This window comes from Chanos chanos, chromosome 9 (assembly GCF_902362185.1).
Source record: "Chanos chanos chromosome 9, fChaCha1.1, whole genome shotgun sequence".
In the NCBI taxonomy this organism is placed as follows: domain Eukaryota; kingdom Metazoa; phylum Chordata; class Actinopteri; order Gonorynchiformes; family Chanidae; genus Chanos; species Chanos chanos.
In genome coordinates, this window is record NC_044503.1 from 43,459,203 (window position 1) to 43,486,957 (window position 27,755).

Below are 27,755 nucleotides of genomic sequence, written 5' to 3' on the forward strand. Positions count from 1 at the left end.
CCCTGAATCCCCCTCTTCAAGCAGTGACTCCGAAGGCTCCATGGAGGGTGCGCTGCCCAGCGCGAGGAATGCGCTGCCCGGCGCACCATGGAGGGTGCGCTGACCTGCCCTGTTCCCGAGGCCGCTTTCCCGGCCCAGGTCAGCTCCCATGCTGACGCCCTGCCCAGGTCAGCTCCCATGCTGACGCCCTGCCCAGGTCGGCTCCCATGCTGACGCCCTGTCCTGGTCGGCTCCCATGCTGACGCCCTGTCCTGGTCGGCTCCCATGCTGACGCCCTGTCCTGGTCGGCTCCCATGCTGACGCCCTGTCCTGTTCCCGAGGCCCTTTCCCCGACCCAGCTCAGCCCTCTAGCCGACGTCGAGGCTGTTTGAAGAGTCTGCTCCGTTCCTGTGCCCGCTCCGGTGTCCGATCCAGGCAACTCCTCACCTGCTCCGCCGCAGAGGGGACCCATCAGCAGCACCTTCGGTCTTCCCTCTGTGCGCCCTCTTTGTGGCATATGGAGATTCCTCATGTGTGGGGACTTTGTCTTGTGTGAAGTGCTGAAAACTGGAAGGTGATGAAATTATCTGCTGATCAGAGAACAGGGCAGAGGGTTACCAGGGGTCCTGATCATGTTCTCCATCATCTGTCTCTAACAGAACATTCACTCACTGTAAACACTGTTATCAACACTATGTAATGTCAGTTACCTTAACATTCACTCACTGTTAACGCTGTTATCAACACTGTGAATATCAGTTACCTTAATATTCACTCACTGTTAACGCTGTTATCAACACCATGTAATATCCGTTACCTTAACCTTCAGATTTCAACCAGTTCACACAGAACTTTACATTTAAATGTAAGGCTTTTGATGTGTTTGTATTTGAGTTAAATCCTTACAGTGTTCATGTAGACTGGACTGGTGGAGTCTTTAACCTGCTGGAGAGAGAGAGAGAGAAGAGAGAAAAACAGGAGTGAAAAATATCAGGATCTGGATTATGTTCTGTCTGATCCTTCATTGGGTCAGATGCGCAGCATAATGTACCTCCTAAAACGTGGTCCTCTGCAGTTTGCTCATCGCGTTGTCTCAACTCACGATTTCTATTTGAAATATATGAATCGTTCAGCCCTAGCCATCCGAGCACACTCACTCACTAGCTTCCATACTTCAGAACAACTCACAACGTGAGCACATGCACAGTGGATCTGGAGTGTGTTTTTGCTGACTGTGGAATGAATGCAAGTGACCTGGGCTTGAATCCTCTGCTGCTTCAGCTGTCTACATGAATCCACTCTCTCACTCATTATCTGAGCCTCTTATCCTGATTACCAATATCCTCAGTCAAGATCATCAGGGTTTGATCTTAAGGTTTGATCTTTCCCTGGCGCTAAGGTATGTGACATTATACTTGCACTACTCAACTTACTGGATCATCATCCATCAGTTACAAAAATGATAATACATGTTGGGACAACTGACATCCCACGGAGAGAATCAGAAATGTTGAAATGACATTTTACCAGTCTCTCTTTTACTTGCTGGCTGACTGTGGTTAATACAGTTTTATCTCCGGTCCGATTCCCACTCTTAGACTCGGGAAAGAATCGTTCAGCAGACTACTCGGCCTCCATTTGTGGCTAGAGTCACAATGCACCCGTATCCCCTTCAGTTTTATTGGTAATTTTAATCTTTTTGGGGGGTGCCATGCTCATTTCTGGGAGGACGGGCTGCACCCAAACCCTCTTGGGTCAAACTTTCTCTCATCAGACATTTTCTACAAGGCTCCCTCAGCCTCCACTGTGTGACTCACACACGTCTCAGAAACTGTGGTAGTTTCCGCTGCTGAGACGTCCTCTTCACCTGCCAAGTCAAGTGAAAATCACGCCAGCGCCCCCTGCAGGCCTGATCACGTACAGTCTGTCTCAGACTCCGTTACAGTTTTGATCAGTAGCAGAAGAAAAAGACTATCGTCAACGCGGACCATAAACCACTCCAATCTGCTACCTATACCATGTCAATCTCAAACACACCCCCGGGGATTTCCTATACCACGTCAACACTGGTGCTACTCAACATTAGATCTCTGTCCAGCAAGTCCTTTTTAATTAATGATGCTATAACTTCACACAAACTGGACATTGTGTCTCCTATTGAAACTTGGTTAACAGAAGGCAACAGTGCGATTATACTTAATGAGACAGCCCTGCAAAATCTCAGTTTTCTTAATACACGTAGAGTCGGTAAAAAAGGAAGTGGAGTCGCAGTGCTATTTAAAGATAGACTCCAGAGTAAAGAGATTCTGGTAGCTTCACATCTTTTGAATACATCTATTTTATATTGAAAGGCACTGTTAAAATCCTCTTTTTAACCATCTACAGACTCCCAAAACACTGTGCTAATTTTATTAACAAGTTTTTACAACTACATTCAGTTATTGCCATTGATTATGCCTGTCTTATCATAACTGGAGATTCTAACATACACCTAGATAATTCAAAGGACAGTAGCACAAATGAACTCTCTGCCCTAATTGATACATTTGAGCTCACAGAACAAGTAAAAGAGCCCACCCACAGACAAGGGCACATTCTAGACTTGGTGATTACAAAAGGTATCAACATTTCTGATGTTACAGGTGTGGACATAGCACTCTACGACCATTACTGTGTTTTTGAGATTTTGATCGCCCCAGATATCCAAGCTAGATTAGTTTAAAAAAAAAAATACAAAACATACATCACTGAAAATACCATCACTCAGTTTATAGATGCCATAGCCAAATCCCCATCTATAAGTGCAGATACTGTTGATGTAATGCTCGAACACTTTCACTCCAAAATCCTGAATTTATGGATGTTGTTGCACCACTAAAAACAAAGAGGAATTCTAGTAAACAAAAAACACCTTGGAGAAACACCACCACGATAACATCCCTTAAAAAAAGAGTGCAGGAAAGCTGAAAGAAAATGGTGAAAAACCAAACTCTGTATCCAATATGACATCTTTAAACAAACACTTTTAACTTTCAACACTGAACTAAGTAAGGCTAGGGAATCACACATTATTACATTATTACACACATTATCACACATTACATTATTAATGCAAACTTTAACAATGCACGCACTCTTTTCAACATGGTCGACAGAATAATTAACCCCCTACACAAACTGAACCTGAACTCCCCAACATAAATTAAAGTAACAAATTTGCACATTTCTTCAATGATAAAATTGAATGTATTAGATCCTGTATTGCAAACTTGCAGCCAGATGACAGATTAACAAAACCATTACTTTAACTGAGAAAAAACATGGTTCCATTTTCACGATTTGACAACATAGATCTAAAAATACTAGAGGAAATAGTTTGGCACCTCAAACCATCAACCAGCTGCCTTGACCCTCTACCAGCTAACTTCTTCAAAAGCATTTTTAGCTTTATTGCAACTGATTTAGTGCAGACAGTCAACTGTTCACTTATGGGCCTTCCCTGACTCACTAAAAATAGTGAGGCCACTTGCTCCCTCGATACTTAAAAACTACAGACCCGTCTCAAATCTTCCTTTTATCAGCAAAATCACTCAAAAAGGTAGTTTTTAACTTTCTTGAATAAAAACAGCCCCTTTGATGGGTTTCATTCAGGTTTCCACTCCCGGCATAGTTGTCAGGTTCGGGACTCCTACACAGTTGTTTGGCCACCAGATGGTGCTATTGTTACTCATTTAGTCTATGTGCTTCACCTGTGTCTTGTTTGATCTGTGTATTTAAGTTGCCCTTACTGTGTCTGCCTTTGTTCAGTCTTTGCCATTTGAATCACACGAGAGTTAAACCTCTGACTCCCTCTGTGAACCTTTGGCTTGTTTTTTTTGTGCCCTTTTGAGAACTGCTTTTGTCTCCTCTGATTTTTGTATCTCCTGGGATTTCTTTTGATTTTTATGCCTTTTTTGGATTGTAATAACTGTTTCTCAGTTTTGTTGACTTTTCACTTTATTAAACCTTTTAACTGTCTTCTTGTGCCGGGCTCTGCTTTTTGGTTTTCATTAAATGAGGATAACTCAATTAGTTGAGTGTTTCACCTTGAATCTAAACACCAGGGTTCAAATCCCCTCCTGCTCCTGACAACAGTACAGAGACTGCACTTATAAAAGTTCTGAATGACATACATGAAAACTCCAATGCAGGGAAAATAACAGTTCTCATACTACTAGACCTCAGTGCCGCATTTGACATAGTAGATCACAAAATACTTTTAAACAGACTAGAAACTGGGGCAGAACTATCTGTTATGTGTTTTAGAAACTATCCTAAATAACTATTAGTATTAGCTATTTAGGGACCTGACCAGTGTGTTTACAGTAATGTTAGTGTCAGTTATTTCAGGACCTGACCAGTGTGTTAACAGTAATGTTAGTGTTAGTTATTTCAGGACCTGACCAGTGTGTTAACAGTAATGTTAGTGTTAGTTATTTCAGGACCTGACCAGTGTGTTTACAGTAATGTTAGTGTTAGTTATTTAGGGACCTGACCAGTGTGTTAACAGTAATGTTAGTGTTAGTTATTTCAGGACCTGACCAGTGTGTTTACAGTAATGTTAGTGTTAGTTATTTAGGGACCTGACCAGTGTGTTTACAGTAATGTTAGTGTTAGTTATGTAGGGACCTGACCAGTGTGTTAACAGTAATGTTAGTGTTAGTTATTTAGGGACCTGACCAGTGTGTTAACAGTAATGTTAGTGTTAGTTATTTCAGGACCTGACCAGTGTGTTTACAGTAATGTTAGTGTTAGTTATTTAGGGACCTGACCAGTGTGTTTACAGTAATGTTAGTGTTAGTTATTTAGGGACCTGACCAGTGTGTTAACAGTAATGTTAGTGTTAGTTATTTAGGGACCTGACCAGTGTGTTAACAGTAATGTTAGTGTTAGTTATTTCAGGACCTGACCAGTGTGTTAACAGTAATGTTAGTGTTAGTTATTTCAGGACCTGACCAGTGTGTTTACAGTAATGTTAGTATTAGTTATTTAGGGACCTGACCAGTGTGTTAACAGTAATGTTAGTGTTAGTTATTTAGGGACCTGACCAGTGTGTTTACAGTAATGTTAGTGTTAGTTATTTAGGGACCTGACCAGTGTGTTAACAGTAATGTTAGTGTTAGTTATTTAGGGATCTGACCAGTGTGTTTACAGTAATGTTAGTGTTAGTTATTTAGGGACCTGACCAGTGTGTTAACAGTAATGTTAGTGTTAGTTATTTAGGGACCTGACCAGTGTGTTAACAGTAATGTTAGTGTTAGTTATTTCAGGACCTGACCAGTGTGTTAACAGTAATGTTAGTGTTAGTTATTTAGGGACCTGACTAGTGTGTTTACAGTAATATTAGTGTTAGTTATGTAGGGACCTGACCAGTGCGTTAACAGTAATGTTAGTGTTAGTTATTTCAGGACCTGACCAGTGTGTTTACAGTAATGTTAGTGTTAGTTATTTAGGGACCTGACTAGTGTGTTTACAGTAATGTTAGTGTTAGTTATTTAGGGACCTGACTAGTGTGTTTACAGTAATGTTAGTGTTAGTTATTTCAGGACCTGACCAGTGTGTTTACAGTAATGTTAGTGTTAGTTATTTAGGGACCTGACCAGTGTGTTAACAGTAATGTTAGTGTTAGTTATTTCAGGACCTGACCAGTGTGTTTACAGTAATGTTAGTATTAGTTATTTCAGGACCTGACCAATGTGTTAACAGTAATGTTAGTGTTAGTTATTTCAGGACCTGACCAGTGTGTTAACAGTAATGTTAGTGTTAGTTATTTCAGGACCTGACCAGTGTGTTAACAGTAATGTTAGTGTTAGTTATTTCAGGACCAGACCAGTGTGTTAACAGTAATGTTAGTGTTAGTTATTTCAGGACCTGACCAGTGTGTTTACAGTAATGTTAGTGTTAGTTATTTAGGGACCTGACCAGTGTGTTTACAGTAATGTTAGTGTTAGTTATTTCAGGACCTGACCAGTGTGTTTACAGTAATGTTAGTGTTAGTTATTTCAGGACCTGACCAGTGTGTTAATAGTAATGTTAGTGTTAGTTATTTAGGGACCTGATAGTCCTCAAAGCTCAGATCATACCTGGAGAAACTGAGCTACTGTGTCAAAATCGACAAATATCAGCCTGACCAAGTATCTTTGTTTTGTGGAATCCCCTAAGGGTCTATACTAGGGCCGCTTTTATTTAACTTGCAAATGCTCCCACTTGCAGAAATCTTGTGGAGTTACGGCATCTCATATCACAGCTATGCAGATGATACACAAATACACCTGGCCTTTTCACCTGATGACTACACTGCCCAAGAGACCCAATCTGTAACCTGGAACAAATAAACAACAGGATGTGTCAGAATTTTCTCCAATCAAACAAAGAAAAACCAGAAGTCATTTTATTTGGCAGCAAAGAGAAACACTCTGAAATAGCCACTCATTTTGAAGCTAGGGCCCTAAATACTAAGAACTTAAAACCTTAGGTGTTTTATTAGATTCAGATCTTACCTTCACAAGCCATACTAGAGCAATCAACAAAGCAGCTTTTATCATCTCAACTATATCGCCAGAATCAAATGCCTGCTGTCCCAGCAAGATCTGGAAAAACTAATTCATGCTTTTATCTCCAGCAGACTAGATTACTGTAATGGTCTCCTAACCAGACTTCCTGAAAAGACCATTAAACAATTACAACTCGTGCAAAATGCGGCTGCAAGAATTTTAACCAGACCTAAGAAATCGCAGCACATAACCCCTGCTCTGAAATCGCTACACTGGCTTCCCGTCCAATACAGAATTGATTTTAAAGTGCTTCTTATCACATATCAAGCTCTAAGTGGCTCAGGCCCTAAGTATAAATCTGACCTAATTACAAAATATATCCCTGTTGATCCCTTATGTCCACAGGCATGGGTCTGCTAGTAAAACCTACCCCACAAACAAAACACAGAGAAGCAGCTTTTAGCTTTTACACCATCTCCCAGAAAACCTCAGAAGTGCTCTGACAATTAACACCTTTAAATCTAGCCTAAAAACATTTCTATTTTCTTGTGCCTACAATTAATCTGATGCTTGTGTTTTATCTCTGCAATTTATCTTAACATAGCAGTTCCATCTATTGTCGATGTTAAATTTTATCGGTCTTGACTTGCTTTGTCATTATCCTTTTTTCTCACTTCTTATTATTTTTATTATTTTTATTTTACTTTACATATTTTATTTATTTACTTTTAATTTTCTTAATTTTCTTACCTCTTTTTAATCTGTACTCACCATTTTAACAATTTTTCAACATTATAAATATCTAGCTAAATATCTATCTGTTTCTTTTTTAGTTTATAATTATTCTCGTTGTTTCTTCCTCTATCCTTGAATGTAACTGTATTTGTTTAATGTAACTGTATTTGTTGAATGTAACTGTATTTGTTTAATGTAACTGCATTTGTTTTATTTTTCCTCCTGGTGTGAGGCACTTTGAATGGCCCTTGGGTTTGAATTGTGCTGTATAAATACATTTGCCTTGCCAAGCCTTCACTGTGAACTATTCTACTGTAAATGTACAGTCATTTATTCAAAGCAGTGTTCTCACCTATTTAACACAAACTTGGCATCTTTCTTACAAACATTAACTGACTACACAGTCATCAGTCATCAGTCATCTACAGTGACCCTCTCAGTACTTTACATTATATGGTAGGTCTACTGTTTGTTGTTGGAAGGCACTTCAAATAAAATGGAAATCATTCCCAGCACAGACAAACCTTTCTCCTCATATGGCCCAGTCTAACAGATGGATTAAAATGAAGAGATGGAGACTATAACACAATACAGAGCTCACAACCAGTGTTGTCTGGGCTTTATTCTCTGAGTCATGTGACAAACCTCTGGTCTCTGTAATGAGACTAAAACTCACTGTTTTATCAGTCACTAGAAAGGACACAACTCAGTTTAACTCAGATTCACCCACTCTCTCAGTTTAACACAGTCAAACACAGGAAGAGATTCACTCACTGTCTCATTTTAACACAGTCAAACACAGGACGAGATTCACTCACTGTCTCAGTATAACACAGTCAAACACAGGAAGAGATTCACTCACTGTCTCAGTTTAACACAGTCAAACACAGGACGAGATTCACTCACTGTCTCAGTTTAACACAGTCAAACACAGGAAGAGATTCACTCACTCTCTCAGTCAAACACAGTCAAACACAGGAAGAGATTCACTCACTCTCTCAGTCAAACACAGTCAAACACAGGAAGAGATCCACTCACTCTCTCAGTTTAGCACAGTCAAACACAGGAAGAGATTCACTCACTCTCTCAGTTTAACACAGTCAAACACAGGAAGAGATTCACTCACTCTCTCAGTTTAACACAGTCAAACACAGGAAGAGATTCACTCACTCTCTCAGTCAAACACAGTCAAACACAGGAAGAGATCCACTCACTCTCTCAGTTTAACACAGTCAAACACAGGGAGAGATTCACTGACTCTCTCAGTTTAACACGGTCAAATACAGGAAGAGATTCACTCACTGTCTCAGTTTAACACAGTCAAACACAGGAAGAGATTCACTCACTGTCTCAGTTTAACACAGTCAAACACAGGAAGAGATTCACTCACTCTCTCAGTCAAACACAGTCAAACACAGGAAGAGATTCACTCACTCTCTCAGTTTAGCACAGTCAAACACAGGGAGAGATTCACTCACTCTCTCAGTTTAACACAGTCAAACACAGGAAGAGATTCTCTCACTCTCTCAGTCAAACACAGTCAAACACAGGAAGAGATCCATTCACTCTCTCAGTTTCACACAGTCAAACACAGGAAGAGATTCACTCACTCTCTCAGTCAAACACAGTCAAACACAGGAAGAGATTCACTCACTCTCTCAGTTTAACACAGTCAAACACAGGAAGAGATTCACTCATTTTCTCAGTTTAACACAGTCAAACACAGGAAGAGATTCACTCACTCTCTCAGTTTAACACAGTCAAACACAGGAAGACATTCACTCAGTCTCAGTTTAACACAGTCAAACACAGGAAGAGATTCACTTACTCTCTCAGTTTAACACAGTAAAACAAAGGAAGAGATTCACTCACTCTCTCAGTTCCACTGGGCTGTTGGTCAGGATCCTCATAAAGATGATTCTGTGACTCTGGGATGCACATACACACACACACACACACACACACACACACATGCGCACGCACAGGCACACATACACGTACACACACAAACACACACGTGTACACACATACACACATACACACGCACGCAGACATGCCCAAGCACACACACACACACACACACACACACACACACACACACACACACATGCATATGCAAATAGACATCACCAGCAACAGCAATCACAACAAACAGAAAACATTCCATACGCTCACTGTGTTCTCAGCTTTACAGGTTGATATTTAGTGATTACAGTTTAAAACCTTAATTTCATTCATTTCATTTCATTACTACCAGACTCTAGTTTTTACTATAAGAATTTAGTTCTGTAAATTAATTAAATTAATTTACATTAAATTAAATTAATCCAAATTAATGGTAATATATTTAGACCTATAACTTTATCAATATCAGTATCAGTATGATGTCAGTGACAAACACAGAGACAACTGACCTTTTCCTCTATGATCCCTCCTAAACAAGGAGAAAAACAAAAACACAGTCATTAGTATTTCATATAAAGACACAGACACACACGCACACACACACACACACACACAGTCATTTCTATTTCATAAACAAACACAGTTATTCATCTTATGCTCTGATGAGATCTTTATGATGTCACTACAGACAGTAAAACTGTCCTCTTATTCACACAGTCAGAACTGTCTGTCAGTTTGTGTCTGTGTGAACACAATCAGTCAGTTTCACTCTGTGCATAGCTGGCTGTATTAAGGACATTAATGTCTGGGTGGCCAGCAACTTCCTCTCTGAACTCAGATAACACTGAAATATTAGTGCTTGAACCCCTACACTTTCAGAAAAACAACAGCAACACACATCCAGACATTCTAAACAATTACAACAACAACAACAACAATCCCCTACATATTCTGAACAAAAACAGACCTCTAAACACTCCCCACAATGGCTACACATCTCCTCAAATTCTACACAAACAACAGATTATCTCAAATTTTACACAAACAACATCTAATTACCATAAAGCTCTGCATAATTTATCACCTAATCCTCATCTCACAATCCAGATCACACATGCCGTCAAGTTCAAGAAAACACCAGAGCATAGAGGTCCAATTTCAACCCGATTAAACATAGAATCAAGGCCAAGACGACACTGACTGGACCCTGATCTTCCAGTCGCTGTAGTGAGGAGTGGATCAGGATACAGCTGCCAACTATAATGTGGTAAATAGTGTATTACATCCTGCTCAGACCGTCACCGGAGACAAAATAAACCTTTTTCATTATTCAACTCATAAAAACTTGGGTCCCATGATATTTCATAGGATAGACTACATTTTCTTCACAAAATAACACAATTACTGAAAACAGATTTAACAGATTATAACAGAGGACTTACCTCGTTTTAGCTTTTGTTAAGTAAAACAGCAGACCAGCGACACCTCCTGTTCCGACGATCACCCCAATAATGATTCCAGCAATGGCTCCTCCAGAGAGACCCCCTCCTCCTCCACTGAGAGACCCCTCATCTGCACACACACACACACACACACACACACACACACACACACACACACACACACACAACCAGATATCACACATCACTGATCATAAAACAGTACATTTATAGAGCTGTGTATTTATAAACTCACAGTGAAACTTTACCTTTAACTGTTGAATGATGGTGAACTGTTGTGTTGAGTGAGGTGACACTGTTCCAGGCTGTGCAGGTGTAATTCCCACTGTGTGTGGAGTCAATCTTCTCTATGGAATATGAGGCTGTAGTTTCTCCTGTTTCTCTTTCATTCAACATCCAGATGAAGGAGGCAGGAGGTGTGGATTCAGCAGAGCACGTCAGACTCACCTTTGACCCCACCTCCACCTCATTCTGTCCACTGATGGAAACGTTCTCTGGTCCATCTGAAACACAGAGGCATCATGGGATGGTGTTAATCTGTAATTCTGTTTATTTCTATTGTCTCTGTGTTGGTGAATTATCATCAGTAAAGTGAATGTGTGTGACACTCACAGTTGACAGTCATTGTGTAGGTTGCAGTGTCAGAGCTGACAGGGTTACTGAGTCTACACTGGTATTCTCCACTGTCTGATCTCCTCACTGGACTGATGGACACTGATCTCAGATCAGCAGAGAAGATGATGCTGTTGCTAGGAGACAGAGGCTGACCATCCTTCATCCATTCTATAGTGATGATGGAGCCAGTTCCCTCACAGGTTAAATTAGCAGAACTTTGATTTTCTATTAGGGGTTGTGCTGGACCAGTGAGGGAAACTCCAGATATTCTCTCTGTTGGAGAGAGAAGAAGTTAATACATGCTACAATTTTGTATTTTTCAGTACAATATGTTTAAAAAAGTAGATATTAAACTTGAATTTTTTAAATGTCACCAAAAGAATGAGGGAACATGGGAAACCTGTAGAGATGAGTCACAGTCATATAAAGTTACAGCTTTGAACACAGCAATGTAAAAATAGTTTTAGTTTTATATATTTTTTCTGGGACATGGAACATATGTATCAGCAACATGAAGTAACTTATCTTTAAAGTTTCCTTCTAAATTTGTGTGTTGAGCCAGTTAAGTTGGACTACTGGAGTATGAGACAGTACTGAGTGAGAGGTTTGTCTGTTGTCTTTTACAGTCTGAGGGTGATGTCTGTATTGATCTCTCAGACAGTACTGAGTGAGAGGTTTGTCTGTTGTCTTTTACAGTCTGAGGGTGATGTCTGTACTGATCTCTCAGACAGTACTGAGGGAGAGGTTTGTCTGTTGTCTTTTACAGTCTGAGGGTGATGTCTGTACTGATCTCTCAGACAGTACTGAGGGAGAGGTTTGTCTGTTGTCTTTTACAGTCTGAGGGTGATGTCTGTACTGATCTCTCAGACAGTACTGAGGGAGAGGTTTGTCTGTTGTCTTTTACAGTCTGAGGTTGATGTCTGTACTGATCTCTCAGACAGTACTGAGGGAGAGGTTTGTCTGTTGTCTTTTACAGTCTGAGGGTGATGTCTGTATTGATCTCTCAGACAGTACTGAGGGAGAGGTTTGTCTGTTGTCTTTTACAGTCTGAGGGTGATGTCTGTACTGATCTCTCAGACAGTACTGAGGGAGAGGTTTGTCTGTTGTCTTTTACAGTCTGAGGGTGATGTCTGTACTGATCTCTCAGACAGTACTGAGGGAGAGGTTTGTCTGTTGTCTTTTACAGTCTGAGGGTGATGTCTGTATTGATCTCTCAGACAGTACTGAGGGAGAGGTTTGTCTGTTGTCTTTTACAGTCTGAGGTTGATGTCTGTACTGATCTCTCAGACAGTACTGAGGGAGAGGTTTGTCTGTTGTCTTTTACAGTCTGAGGTTGATGTCTGTACTGATCTCTCAGACAGTACTGAGGGAGAGGTTTGTCTGTTGTCTTTTACAGTCTGAGGGTGATGTCTGTATTGATCTCTCAGACAGTACTGAGGGAGAGGTTTGTCTGTTGTCTTTTACAGTCTGAGGTTGATGTCTGTACTGATCTCTGAGACAGTACTGAGGGAGAGGTTTGTCTGTTGTCTTTTACAGTCTGAGGGTGATGTCTGTACTGATCTCTCAGACAGTACTGAGGGAGAGGTTTGTCTGTTGTCTTTTACAGTCTGAGGTTGATGTCTGTACTGATCTCTCAGACAGTACTGAGGGAGAGGTTTGTCTGTTGTCTTTTACAGTCTGAGGGTGATGTCTGTATTGATCTCTCAGACAGTACTGAGGGAGAGGTTTGTCTGTTGTCTTTTACAGTCTGAGGGTGATGTCTGTACTGATCTCTCAGACAGTACTGAGGGAGAGGTTTGTCTGTTGTCTTTTACAGTCTGAGGGTGATGTCTGTACTGATCTCTCAGACAGTACTGAGGGAGAGGTTTGTCTGTTGTCTTTTACAGTCTGAGGTTGATGTCTGTACTGATCTCTCAGTGGTGTTTTTAACAGACTTGGCAGTATCTGCACAGATGCATTGACTTTCTGCTGTCCCTGTGTCTTTATAATGGTAAACTGACTCACATCTGACCTCAAATACATCCACCTACTGCACAAATAAACTACACGGTACTCAGGGCTCTACTCCTTCATCCACTCTGTGTTACTGTCTGGATATTGTCTTCAATATCTGTATCCACAACACAGTAACAGCTGCTGTAATGAATAACCTCAGTGCACAGGGATTAATACTGTCACCCACATGAGGTTTTATGAAGACTCTGTATGAACATCTCTGTACTGTTTTGCACATTTGAGCTTTTTCATGTTTGCACCGCTATACTGCCAGTCACTGTTTCTACTGTAATACACTGTTATGACTTATTATTACATAACTGAGTTAATGTCCTGTTTATTACTGCCAGTCACTGTTTCTACTGTAATACACTGTTATGACTTATTATTACATAACTGAGTTAATGTCCTGTTTATTACTGCCAGTCACTGTTTCTACTGTAATACACTGTTTATACTGTAATACACTGTTATGACTTATTATTACATAACTGAGTTAATGTATAGTTTATTACTGCTAGTCACTGTTTCTACTGTAATACACTGTTTCTACTGTAACACACTGTTATGACTTATTATTACATAACTGAGTTAATGTTAATGTTTATTACTGCCAGTCACTGTTTCTACTGTAATACACTGTTTCTACTGTAACACACTGTTATGACTTATTATTACATAACTGAGTTAATGTCCTGTTTATTACTGCCAGTCACTGTTTCTACCGTAATACACTGTTTATACTGTTCACACTGTTATGACTTATTATTACATAACTGAGTTAATGTCCTGTTTATTACTGCCAGTCACTGTTTCTACTGTAATACACTGTTTATACTGTTCACACTGTTATGACTTATTATTACATAACTGAGTTAATGTTAATGTTTATTACTGCCAGTCACTGTTTCTACTGTAATACACTGTTTCTACTGTAACACACTGTTATGACTTATTATTACATAACTGAGTTAATGTCCTGTTTATTACTGCCAGTCACTGTTTCTACTGTAATACACTGTTTCTACTGTAACACACTGTTATGACTTATTATTACATAACTGAGTTAATGTCCTGTTTATTACTATTCATCGCAGTTTCATCTTTTTCTTTTTTACCTTTTCTTGTCTTTTCTGTAGCATCGAGCAGAGAAGCTGTAAACTCAATCTGGTTGTACTGATGCAGTGACAGTAAAGATATTCTATGTTCTTTTCTGTTGTGTTCTAAGCACGGCCAGTCCTTTTTTAAATCTTCATAGTCATACTGGGCAGCTGTGGTCTAAAGGTTAGAGAACCGGGCTTGTGATTGGTTGCCGGTTCGATTCCCAGGCCCAACATCCACGGCTGTGTGCCCTTGAGCAAGGCACTTAACCCCAATGCTCCCCAGGCGCTCACCAAGGAATGCTGCCCACTGCTCCCGCGTCTGGTGTGTGTTCACTACTGGTGTGTTGGATGGGTTAAATGCAGAGACAAATTCACTGCTCACTGTTCACAGTGTGTGTGGGCAAACACAGAGACTTAACTGAATGTTTCAGGAGCATGAGTAAGATGGTGTGTGATGTTTGAAGCAGGACACCAGAAAACATTTGGAGGAAATACCAAGGTGCTGTTTCGTACAGGCTCAGTTTTTCAGTTTTATTTTTTTGGAGTTCCACTCTATTACAGACAAAACGACAGTGAACAGGAGGCTACTCAGAGGTTATACTTAAAGTCTTACTCCCACTAGACAGACAATAGTTACAAACTCAAACAAAAGGCCACAAAATGTGTGTCCTAACAGTAAACAAAACTCATTCGGTTTGTTCAAAATTTAGTCCTCAGTTCAAAAGATTCACATTTTACTTTACTGTGTCAAAATATTGTGCATATTAATTTAATCAACTGTTTTATTCCTACGTTGTTAGGACCATACCTGACCACTCTTAATGAAGAACGGATGTCGGTTATGGTGCCACTTGAGTTAGATTTATTCATCGTTTCAGGTTTGAGCAAACTGTGTGTTGAACAGCACTGTAATATCAGTGTATTGAGTCATATAGTATCTATTTACACAGTCTGTGCCAGTCGCTCTCCTCTGTATCTTCTCTTACTTCAGTGATGGTGACAGAGCAATGCCAAACCCAGCAGAGTGATATAATGGACCAGTGATCCACTGAAACACCCAATACATGGATGGTAATAGACCAGTACTTCACCCAGTACAGTGATCATAATGGGACCTGTGATGCACTTGTTGTAAGTTGCTTTGGCTAAAAGCGTCTGCTAAATACCAAATTGTAAATTGTAATTGTAAATTGACTCACCCAGTGCAGTGATGTTTATGGGACCAGTGACTCACCCAGTACATTGATCATAATTGGACCAGTGACTCACCCAGTACAGTGATGGTAACAGACCAGTGTCACACCCAGTACAGTGATCATAATGGGACCAGTGACTCACCCAGTACAGTGATGTTAATGGGACCAGATGTGCTGTATCTCTGGGTTCTGGTGTTATGGGCCCAGCAGGTGTAGCTGCCACTCTGACTGGTCTGAATGTTGTCCAGTTTGAGTTCTGAACCCTCTCTGCCCAGCAGAGCTCCGTTCAGTGCCCACTGAAACTGGGCATTGGGTCTGGACTCAGCTGAGCAGGTGAGTGTGAGGTCAGAACCTGAACTGTAGACTGGGTTCTGAGGGGTCACAGTGACTGCTGGTTTATCTGGGCCATCTGTAATAAAATAGTCCATTTAAAAAAACATTACAGCACACACAGGACAGTCAGCAGTGACTCTGTCACACTGGGACAAACGTGTATGAGTGTGTGTGTGTGTGTGTGTGTGTGTGTGTGTGTGTGTGGATCAGTAATGATTAAAGAGTCACTCAGTAATGACACAATTTACAATTTAGCATTTGGCAGACGCTTTTAGCCAAAGCGACTTACAATCAGTGCATCGGTCGGATTCCTAATACCTCATAACACTGTTAACACAGGTTTACAGTGGTGGAGACTCACAGCCACAGACTGTGTGACTTTCATATAGAGCAGAGTCACATTCAGTAAACCAATCAAACATGAGGAAACTGATCAGTGACAGTGACTGATCCATATGAGTGTGAGTGTGGAGGAGAACAGAGTCATTCACTCACAGTTAATGCTGAGGGTTATTGACTGACTCGTCTGTTTACTGACAGGGTTAAACACTTCACATGTGTAAGGTCCCCTGTCAGATCGGGTCACACTGGAAATGGTGAGAGTTCGGTTTCCGTCACTGAGCTGGACACGCCCACTGGCCGTGACCTCAGAGCTGTCAATCAGCCAGCGGAATGAGGGGGAGGAGCCAGAGGCGGAGCATGTGAGAGTGACAGAGCTGTTGAACTCCACCAGGTCTGTGTCATTGACTGATACAGTTACACTAGAGACTCGCTCTGGGGGTTAAAAACATAAAATAACATAAAACAGACACTGTATGAGCAGACAGGACTCTAATAATTCGACCTTTGTATAAAACTTATACACAGTACACAATACACAGTTCACCAGTTTACAATTCTAAATTATCTCTGTGTTGGTCCAGTGAAGAACAATGTAAAGACAGTTAGAGGATACTAAACACTGGTAAATTTGCTAATGTACATCTAGTCCTAATGTGGACCATACAGAATCCAAAAAAATATTCATGCACACATAATCTGTCTTGTAGTAGGTTTCCCATATGATTTGTGTTTTATGTATTGTATTGTTCTGAGATTGTGTAAAAAGTGCATCTCTGAGTGTTTCCTGGGACATTGACAGTGTCTTAATGCAGTTTCATTGTGCTGTTTAAATCAAAGCCTTTCATGCTTTTAACACAACAGTTCACCAATGATCAAATCTCTGATCAAACCTGATCCATCAGTAATACATCAGTCACTATCAACATCTCTGATCAAACCTGACCCATCAGTCATACATCAGTCACTATGAACATCTCTGATCAAACCTGATCCATCAATACATCAGTCACTATGAATGTACTGTCTTTCCCTCTTTGAGCGCATGAGAAGGGGAACTGACAGCAAGTGTCAACACCTTTCTTCCATTAACACTCTGAAGACAGCTGTTTTGTCGTCCACAGGTTTATTAATGTAGAAAGTGTGAAACTACAATAAAGATGAAACTCAATATTAATGGTCTGAAGAACTTTCGCTAATCACTTGGTACATTTGCTAGTTATCTGCTGCAACATTACACAAACTTCACAAGTGTTAAAAAATATGAACAAAAATGCATAGGTAAGTATGACATAAACAATATACATACAGACAATGCCACGAAAGATGGAGGATGAGAGCAGATATGAGTGGATCTGTCAGAACATTCATCAACATGTCACACTGTAGTGATTGAACAAACTTCCTCGTCATCCTTACTTCCTGGATCTGACTTCCTGTGACATCACTATGCATTTATTTCTAAGTGTTACCAAACTACACCACTAGGAGGTGCTAAAGAGACAAAAAAAGAGACCTTGTTACAACTGTAACAGCACACTCCCCGCCTGGCATTGTTGAATGCCACTCTTAACTAACAACATCAACAGTAAACTAGCGGGTTACAACCTGTCCTGTTTGGGAGCAAGGAGAAGAATGATTTCTGACAAAGGTCTCAGAAGCAGTTTAGTCCCTTCTTTCCTGGAGACCCTTATTTCCACTTTACGCACTTTGTCATCTTTACTGGGGAAGACTTGGGTAACAATTCCCAGGGGCCATTCATTTCGTTTAAGCTGCTGATCCTTCATGAGTACAATGCTTCCAGGTTCCATATTGGGTTGACTGGTCTGCCACTTCCTTCTTGGCTGCAGTGATGAGAGGTACTGTTTCCTCCATCTGCTCCAGAAGGTTTGGGCGAGATGTTGGACTTGACGCCACTGCTGTTTGAAAAGGTCTCTGCCTACAGAGCTGTCAGGGGGAGCTGAGGGAATACTCACTTTCTGAGTCAGGAGAGTAGCGGGAGTAAGTATAACAGGGTCGCACGGGTCTGTGGAGACTGGGATGAGGGGCCTAGCATTAATAATGGCTGCCACTTCCGCCATCAGCGTGGTAAGTATGTCATGTGTTAGCTTTGAGGGTTCAAGCTGAAGAAACATTGAGTCAAGGATTCTTCTCGCTATTCCTATCATCCTCTCCCATGAACCGCCCATGTGAGAAGCATGGGGAGGATTGAAGACCCAAGAACAGCCGTGTTCTGCGAGGTACCTCTCAACAGAAATGCGGTCAATGTTGGATGGGATCTTGAGTTCGGCAGACGCACTGACGAAGTTGGTACCTCTGTCTGAACGAATTTGTTTCACAGGACCTCGTATGGCAAGGAAACGTCTGAGAGCATTAATGAAGTTTGAGGTATCTAGAGATTCGATAACTTCAATGTGGACTGCTCTCACGGTCATACAGGTAAATATCACAGCCCATCTCTTACTGTGGGCTACACCCCCTCTCGTCCGGCGTGCCACAACACTCCAGGGTCCAAACACGTCCAGTCCCACGTTGGTGAATGGAGGCTCCATGGACAGGCGATCAGCTGGCAAATCCGCCATCTTCTGTGTTTGAGGGGTGCCACGAAGTTTACGACAGGCGACACAGTGGTGGATGATGTTGCTCACACGTCTCTTTACACCTACTATCCAATAGCCTGCCGCGCGGATGGCGCCCTCTGTAAAGAGGCGTCCCTGGTGCAGTGTTTGTTCATGGTAATGTCTAACCAGCAGAGTTGCGATGTGGTGTTTACCAGGAATTATGAGGGGGTTCTTCTCTTCTGCCTCAAGATTTCCTTCCTTTATGCGACCCCCAACTCTAAGGAGGTTGTTGGCATCAATAAAGGGGTCCAAGGTTATGAGAGGACTATTCTGAGGAATCTTTTCATTCTTTCTTATGTAGGCCAGCTCTTCAGCGTATGCCTCCTCCTGCACAGCCTGGATAATGGTACATTTGGACTGACTGAGCTGCTCTGCTGTATATGCTTCTTGACACAGGTGCCATCTCCTGCAGGCACTGCTCCCTCTTCCTGAGTTGTTATGGTAGCTGTGCGCAATATGACGAAGATGGGCAATGGCGCGATTCAAAGACTGCCATGAGGAAAACTTGGAAAAACGCTGAGATCCGAGTTCTTTGACAGTAGCCCATGTATTAAGTGTGGAGATCTGGGGGCGAACTTCCACATCCTCACTTGGATTGACCAGCTCAAAGGTGTCAAGTCTTCGGGATTCTTGACCAGGTTGACTTAGGAAGGAAGGCCCACTGAACCAAGTGGTGTCTGAGAGGTGGGCAGCAACGACAGACCTTGTGGCATAGTCTGCAGGGTTTTGGTCTGTGGATACATACTTCCATTGCTTTGGATGAGACGATCTTCTTAGACGTATGACACGATTGCTCACGTAGACATAGAAGCGCCTTGTCTCATTATATATGTAACCCAGTACCACTTTACTATCTGTATAGAAGGTCGTAGCATCAATTTGCATATCAAGCTCAGATGAAATAAGGTCCGCCAATTCTACAGCTAGTACGGCGGCACAGAGTTCAAGTCTTGGGACTGTGTGTTCAGGCTGAGGAGCCAGTTTTGCCTTACCCATGACAAAGCCTGTATGGAAATTTCCACTTCGATCGACCACCCTCAGGTAAGCAACTGCAGCTATAGCCTTTGTTGATGCATCCGAGAAGACACATAATTCTCTCCTACAGGCTGTGGAGGGAGAAACCTTGGTGTAGGGCCGGAGAATGTGTAGGTCACTAAGGTCCTTAAGGGAGGCTCGCCAAGATGTCCACTGGTCTTCCATCTCTTCTGGCAATGGAGAATCCCAGTCACCTTTCTCTTGTGTAAGCTCTCTTAGGATGTGCTTGCCTTGAATGGTGACAGGAGCCACAAATCCTAGTGGGTCACACACGCTGTTCACCACTGACAGTACCCCTCGGCGTGTGAAGGGCTTCTCTTCATTATCAACCTTGAAGGTGAAGGTGTCGGACTCCAGGTCCCAATTAAGGCCCAGACTGCGTTGTATTGGAGGAGTGTCTGAACCTAGATCCAAGTCCTTCAGATCGTTGGCACGATCTTGGGGCGGAAAGGCCTCCATAACCTTTTTGTTGTTGGAGGCAATTTTGTGCAGCCTCAGGTTGGAGTTGGCGAGGATATCCTGTGTCTTCTTCAGCAGACTGATTGCATCTTCAGCAGTAGGAAGCGACTTGAGCCCATCGTCGACGTAGAAATCGCGGTCAACGAACTGCTTCACCTCGGGGTCATAGTGGGGCTCTCCCTCCCCTACAGACTGCCTGAGGCAGTGGATGGCAACTGCTGGACTGGGACTGTTCCCGAAGACATGTACGGTCATGCGATACTCGCTGACGTCTTGGGTAGGGTCGTTATTTCGGAACCAAAAGAAGCGTAAGAAGTTCCGATCTTGTTCCCTCACAAGGAAGCAATGGAACATCTGTTTAATATCTGCTGTCACAGCGATGGCTTCTTTGCGGAATCTAATGAGGACTCCCAGGAGAGAGTTGTTGAGGTCAGGTCCCGTTAAGAGAACGTCATTAAGAGACACCCCGTCGTACTGGGCACTAGAATCAAATACGACGCGGATGTTTCCAGGTTTCTTTGGATGGTACACTCCAAAGGTAGGTAGATACCATCGTTCCTCATTTTCTTGCAGGGGAGGGGCAACCTCCGCATGGCCATTCTCAAATATTTTTCCCATGAATGAGAAAAAATGTTGACTCATCTCTGGTTTCCTCTCAAGTCTAAGTTTGAGAGAAGAAAAGCGGTTGTGAGCCTGCAGCCTGTTGTCAGGAAGGCGGCGTCTTGGCAGTCTGAAGGGCAGAGGAGCCACCCAGCTATTACTGTCATCTTTCTTGAGACCCTGTTCCATTATTGCCATGAAAGTGAGGTCTTCGATAGATGGAGCTAACTTGTTATCATTGCTGGTCAGCAGGAACACTGTGCGGCCTAGGTAAGTATCTTCTCTATTACAGGTAAGTGTTTCTCTGGAGTGTGCAACGGAGAGATCTGACTGTTTAGAGCCGAATCTCTCTTTCACGTGTAGAACACTGGGACATGGCTCAAAGATGGTTGGACGATCTCGTTCTAAGGCATTAGTGAAGAGCGTGTTCACATTGACTGGCTTGTGAGCACTGCCTAAACAGACATTGCCCACGATCACCCATCCCAGACCAAGTTTCTGGGCATAGGGAGCCTCAGGAGGACCATTGACATGTTTGTGGACCTTGTGGAGTCTAATGACATCGCGACCAAGCAGGAACATGATCGGAGTGTTGGGCTCTAGCTCTGGAATGAGGTGAGCGACTGGTTTCAGATGTGGATGGTGAAGGGCAGCACTGGGCGTTGGAATCTCTGTTCTATTATCTGGTATCTCATTACACTCCAGCAGACTTGGTAGAGATTGAACTGTTTTCCCATCCAGTGACTCTATGTAAAAGCCGGAGGCTGTTCTACCCATGTTCTCCGTCACACCTGAACAGGTCTTTAGGGAGTAAGATGCAGTGGGACCTTGAACTTTGAAGATGTCAAAGAATTCAGAACGAGCCAAGGATCTATTGCTCTGTTCATCAAGGATCACATACACTTTCACTGCTTTGTCACGGTGTCCCCCAGGGTAGACCTTGGCCAAACAAATCTTCGAACAAGATCGATCAGTGAGATCTCCTCCACAGACCTGTGTGCACTGAGTAGTGACCTCCGTGGATGGTGTGGGGTGTGGCTCCCCGCCATGCCCTGAAGAGGGTCTAGTTTCTTTGACCCAAGGCGCTGGTCCTGGATGTAGAGCAGAAGTGTGTCTGTCGCTGTCACATTCAGTGCACTTGATACTGCATTGGCACTCTCTGGCAGTGTGTGATGTAGAGGTACAACACTTAAAGCAAATGCCATTCTCTCTGAAGAAGTTCTTCCGTTCCTCTATGGGTTTCTCACGGAATGCACGACACCTTTGAAGAGAGTGTGGCTTTTTGTGGATAGGACATCTCTTATCAGGATCATCTGCTCTCTCTCTGTGTCTATCTTGTTCTGAATGGGCACCCGTGGAAACTTCTGTTTTGTGAACAGAGACCTCTCTTAACCTGCTGGTTTTCCATGGAGGCTTTTCTGACTTGCTGGTGTCTGCTTGGGTTGCAAAGTTGAAACAGGGATCATTCCGGATCCGTGCTTGATGGTGGAGGAAGTCGGCAAAGACCGAGAAGGGGGGAATGCTACCTGGTATTGTTGTTTGTAATTGGATCCGTGATATAGCCACTTCTCCTGGAGGCCATGCGGTAATTTTTGAACAATGGGGTTTACACCTCTGGCTGTGTCCAGGTATAAGAGGCCATGAAGATCTCCCTCTGCCTTGGCAGCCTCCACCTCCATCACTAGATCACTGAGCTCTCTAAGTTTGGAGAAATCTTTGTTGCTGATTTTGGGGAAGTCATCTAGTGCCTGGAACAAAGCTTTCTCGATTACTTCAGCTGAGCCATAACACTCATCCAGCCTATTCCAAATCATCTCCAGTCCTCTCTTTGGTTGGTTTATGTGGACAGATCTGATGCGCATGGCGTGCTCAGCTGACTCTTTTCCCAGCCATTTAACGAGAAGATCCATTTCTTCGTTGTGTGACAAATCTAGGCCTCTTACTGCATTCTGGAAGGAACGACACCAAGCTCTGTAGCTCTCTGGTTGGTCATTAAATTGAAGCAGGCCAGTTGTGACAAGCTCACGTCGTGCAAGAAATCTGACGAAATCCACCATGTGAGAATCATCAGCATGAGTGGGCCGCAGAGCATAACCATGAGGCTGAGGAGACATAGCGTGGCTGCTGCTGTAGGGAGGATGGCGTGCTGCACGGCTGTGTGGAGGCGGTGGTAGCCGTCCATCATCGTCATTATCATCATCATCGTTGTCAAAGGTTACTCCGTGAGGGTGCCTGCCATGTCGAGCCGGAGCATGACCCACATCTGGAGTGAGAAAATGGTCCCGAGACTTACATTCACCTGGAACATGGGTGTGAGTATCGTGGACGTTAGTATGAACAGCAGGGGGAACAGCTCTCTCTGTACTGAGACGTGGGGTGTGTGCAGAGTGGGGTGTACATGGCTCTGCATGTGACCGCTTAGTCTCGTCTCGAAAGGATGGGTCCTCCCCATGTGCTAACTGTCTGTCCTTACATTCTTTACTTTGCTCCTTCACGTAATCTCTCGTGCGCTGAGCGGGGTCGAGCGGTGACGACATGAATGAAAGATTACAGCTGCCTTTTTTCTCACTGGCATCTGTTGCTGCCTCCAGGGCCTCGGCCTCTGCTACTGCTGCGGCAGTTTCCTTTTCTAGAGTCAGCATCTCCATCGAGGCCTCCAGGTGAGCTTTCTCTACCTTCAGTCTCATCTCCTTCTCAGCAAACATCAAGCGTGCTTTGGCTGCCTCAGCTTTGGCCCTAGCCATCGCAGCAGCTGTACTCGTTGCTGATCCCCCAGAACGCGCTGAGAAGCCAGAGGCATAAGACCTTGTCTTTGGAGCAGATGAGTTTGTCTCCATGATCCAGGTGAGTGGATTTTACAGTAGTTGAGCTGCTGAAGATATTAATGTGTGATGATAATTGTCGTAACCACATGAACTCGTTACCTCGTCTGTAGAGTGCTGTCTTTTCACTGTACTGTCTTTCCCTCCTTGAGCGCATGAGAAGGGGAACTGACAGCAAGTGTCAACACCTTTCTTCCATTAACACTCTGAAGACAGCTGTTTTGTCGTCCACAGGTTTATTAATGTAGAAAGTGTGAAACTACAATAAAGATGAAACTCAATATTAATGGTCTGAAGAACTTTCGCTAATCACTTGGTACATTTGCTAGTTATCTGCTGCAACATTACACAAACTTCACAAGTGTTAAAAAATATGAACAAAAATGCATAGGTAAGTATGACATAAACAATATACATACAGACAATGCCACGAAAGATGGAGGATGAGAGCAGATATGAGTGGATCTGTCAGAACATTCATCAACATGTCACACTGTAGTGATTGAACAAACTTCCTCGTCATCCTTACTTCCTGGATCTGACTTCCTGTGACATCACTATGCATTTATTTCTAAGTGTTACCAAACTACACCACTAGGAGGTGCTAAAGAGACAAAAAAGAGACCTTGTTACAACTGTAACAGCACAATGAACATCTCTGATCCAACCTGATCCATCAGTAATACATCAGTCACTATGATCATCTCTGATCAAACCTGATCCATCAGTAATACATCAGTCACTATCAACATCTCTGATCCAACCTGATCCATCAGTAATACATAAGTCACTATGAACATCTCTGATCAAACCTGATCAATCAGTAATACATCAGTCACTATGAACATCTGTGATCAAACCTGACCCATCAGTAATACATCAGTCACTATCAACATCTCTGATCAACCTGATCCATCAGTAATACATCAGTCACTGTGAACATCTCTGATCAAACCTGATTCATCAGTAATACATCAGTCACTATCAACATCTCTGATCAACCTGATCCATCAGTAATACATCAGTCACTGTGAACATCTCTGATCAAACCTGACCCATCAGTAATACATCAGTCACTATCAACATCTCTGATCAAACCTGATCCATCAGTAATACATCAGTCACTATCAACATCTCTGATCAACCTGATCCATCAGTAATACATCAGTCACTGTGAACATCTCTGATCAAACCTTATTCATCAGTAATACATCAGTCACTATCAACATCTGTGATCAAACCTGATCCATCAATAATACATCAGTCACTATCAACATCTCTGATCAAACCTGATCCATCAGTAATACATCCTGTTGGTACTGGTACTGGTACTGGGTTCTGAAAAGTGTGTGGTTCTTCTGGTCCCCAGTGCTGGACCCAAAAACCGGTCCTTAGACAGACAGCAGCCCCACAGGATACTAGAACCTCTGTACTGTAATTGACCTGTAAAACTGCTTTTTCTGACAAACTGCTACTCTACAAGAGTCCAACCACTTTTATCCAGGCTAAACAGAACTGGACTCAACAAGATCTTGTGTTAAAAATCAGTAAACTCACCAAACACATTAAGAGTAGTCTGGTCTTGTTGTGCCATTCCTTCAGCAGTTGTTATAGCCAGTTGGTAAGTTCCAGAATCATCCAGGGTCAAATCTCTCAGTTCCAGAGTTCCAGTGTAAATGTTCAGAGTGACTCTGTCTCTGTAGACAGGATCTGTAGTGTTACCAGAGGAGTCATATCTGATGACGTTATGAACACCATTAAAAGTCCAGGACACTGACAGGAGTGGTGTTGATGATGGAGTGATGGTGGTGTTGAACAGAACTTTGTCTCCCACTGCTCCATACACAGGTCCAGGAGGTAACAGCCCACCCTGACCCTGACACAGTCCTGAGGAAACACACACAGTGGAGACAGGGAGTTATAGATAATCACCCCCTCACATTTCACACCAGATTAAATTAAAACGTCATCCTTTTCACAGATGATCTCATAATAACCTTTACCTTCTCTTCTTTTAGATGGACTTTCACTCAAACGCAAGATTTTTAACTTAATAGATGTTTCATTAATATATAACAATACAAATACATAAGGGTAAAAGAAGTATTCATAGTGAAAGTATGAACACATGAATGTTATCAAAAACTGTCTTGTTAACATTTTGTATTAAACATTTCAGAATTTCCCATAACTGATTTGATCTTTGTATTACTGTAATTAGAAAACAACCTTTACTTTAGAACAGGGAACCTGTTCTTAGGTAATACTGAGATATTGGCTATTTATTAATGTCTATTGCCTATGAGTTTTCATCATGTCATTCTTGTTAGGGGGAGGTAAACCCTGACTTTAGAATAGGGAACCTGTGCTGGATCAATAATGACATCATTCATAGGCGTTAATGATAGTGCTGTGCTTGTTGTCATTGAACCAGTTTCCATTTTAGAACAGGGAACCCATCTCCTGGATGTAAAGGGCTGTAGCCCACAGCAGCTCAATGAAATAGTTTGTCAATATGAATACTTGTTTTACACTTACTCTGGCACTATAAGTAACAAATTCAGACAGTAGGAGCCATTACTTAATATTATGACATTTATTTATTCTATTCTACATTTAAGCTGAAATTGTAATGGACTTTATCTTGCTTTTATTGTTTATTGTTTAGTGTACATTTATTATTTCATTAGTCGTTCCCACTACAGGAGTGGGAATAAAATGTATTTAAGATGGTGCGGTGACGCGGGCCGGGCAGAAGACATGAGCGGAAACGGTCTTTGACCGTGTTTCATAACCTAATGGAATCAGTAAACTTTTGGTTGGACTTTAAGTTTATTTTTGCAGTTTTGTGTTCACTCTATTTTTCAAATAAATTAAACAAAGGAACAACAATAACGCATCTTTATTTTGACTATAACACGCGTCATATAAATGCACCCGTTTTCCGATGAAGCAGATAGAAGTGGGGAAAGTTTCATAGAACAGAGGAAACAAAGGAACAAAACTTAACCTGTTTTTACCACTACACAGACAGTATATTAGGAGCCTATAAATGGTCTACTTACTATGTATCAGTAAGTTGAGATTGAGACCTATTAGTCTGTTATTAAGGATATATCAAGAATAAAGGGCTTATTCGTCAATGATAAGAAACTGATGAATACATCCTTAATAAATTATTAATGATGCTTAACACTTAACTTATTGGACACTAATACAGGCATTTATTAGTCATGTGTTAATGGCTAACATGTCAACCTTAAAATAAAGTGTTACCAAATTATCTTTCTCTGTGCTGCACCACATTATTTAATGTAAACTAATGATGCACTTACTTAATTAATAATACGCTTACTGTTCAACAATAATCAAGTAACAAAACAAAGCCCTGAATGTCTATGAGGTTTAACATAGAGATTCCTGCATCAAGAGACCAGTAAAGGGACTGCAGTAGAGGAATGAAACACAGACACACACACACACACACACACACACACACACACACACACACACACACACACACACACACACACACACACACACACAAAAGGACACAACACAAAACACACACTGCACATTTGACACACTGCAGCAGACACTAGGATACACTAGTCAAACATCTTTCTAAACTAGAACAGGGACACTAGGATCCAGTGTCATATATCCCATTATATTCCATTAGAACAATTCTAACGCAGTAAAGAAATGCTCTATGAACTGGTCTATGGCCTAACATGATGATTTATTTTCATAAAGGATGAGATGTTTTTACCTGTTAACAGGACTATGATCAGGGAGGACACTGCAGTGGGCTCCATTTGGTCTGTTCTCCTCTGTCTGCTCTCTGTGAGGTTTTCACCAAACTCATAAACTCTCACAGACTCAGTGTTAAACCACAGGGTAAAACTCTCTCAATAACAGTCATTCACTTCCTCATTCTCTCACATCAGACCTTTGTACTGTGGAGAAGTCTAATACTCCACAATACAGTAACAATCAGAGAATACTGGAGAGAATTAAAACCT

General features: G+C 42.0%; 1 protein-coding gene across 1 annotated transcript in view; it reads right to left on the reverse strand.

Moving 5' to 3' along the window:
• Nucleotides 1-27,755, reverse strand: part of LOC115821844 (carcinoembryonic antigen-related cell adhesion molecule 5-like) — a 52,704-nt gene that overhangs the window by 11,437 nt on the left and 13,512 nt on the right. Inside the window, exons 2-7 of the mRNA XM_030785631.1 lie at nt 25,288-25,617; nt 16,350-16,628; nt 15,664-15,930; nt 11,225-11,500; nt 10,861-11,115; nt 10,595-10,724 (exon numbers count right to left, since the gene is read on the reverse strand). Coding sequence (XP_030641491.1) covers nt 10,595-10,724; nt 10,861-11,115; nt 11,225-11,500; nt 15,664-15,930; nt 16,350-16,628; nt 25,288-25,617 — 1,537 coding nt within the window. The remainder of the gene's footprint in view (nt 1-10,594; nt 10,725-10,860; nt 11,116-11,224; nt 11,501-15,663; nt 15,931-16,349; nt 16,629-25,287; nt 25,618-27,755) is intronic.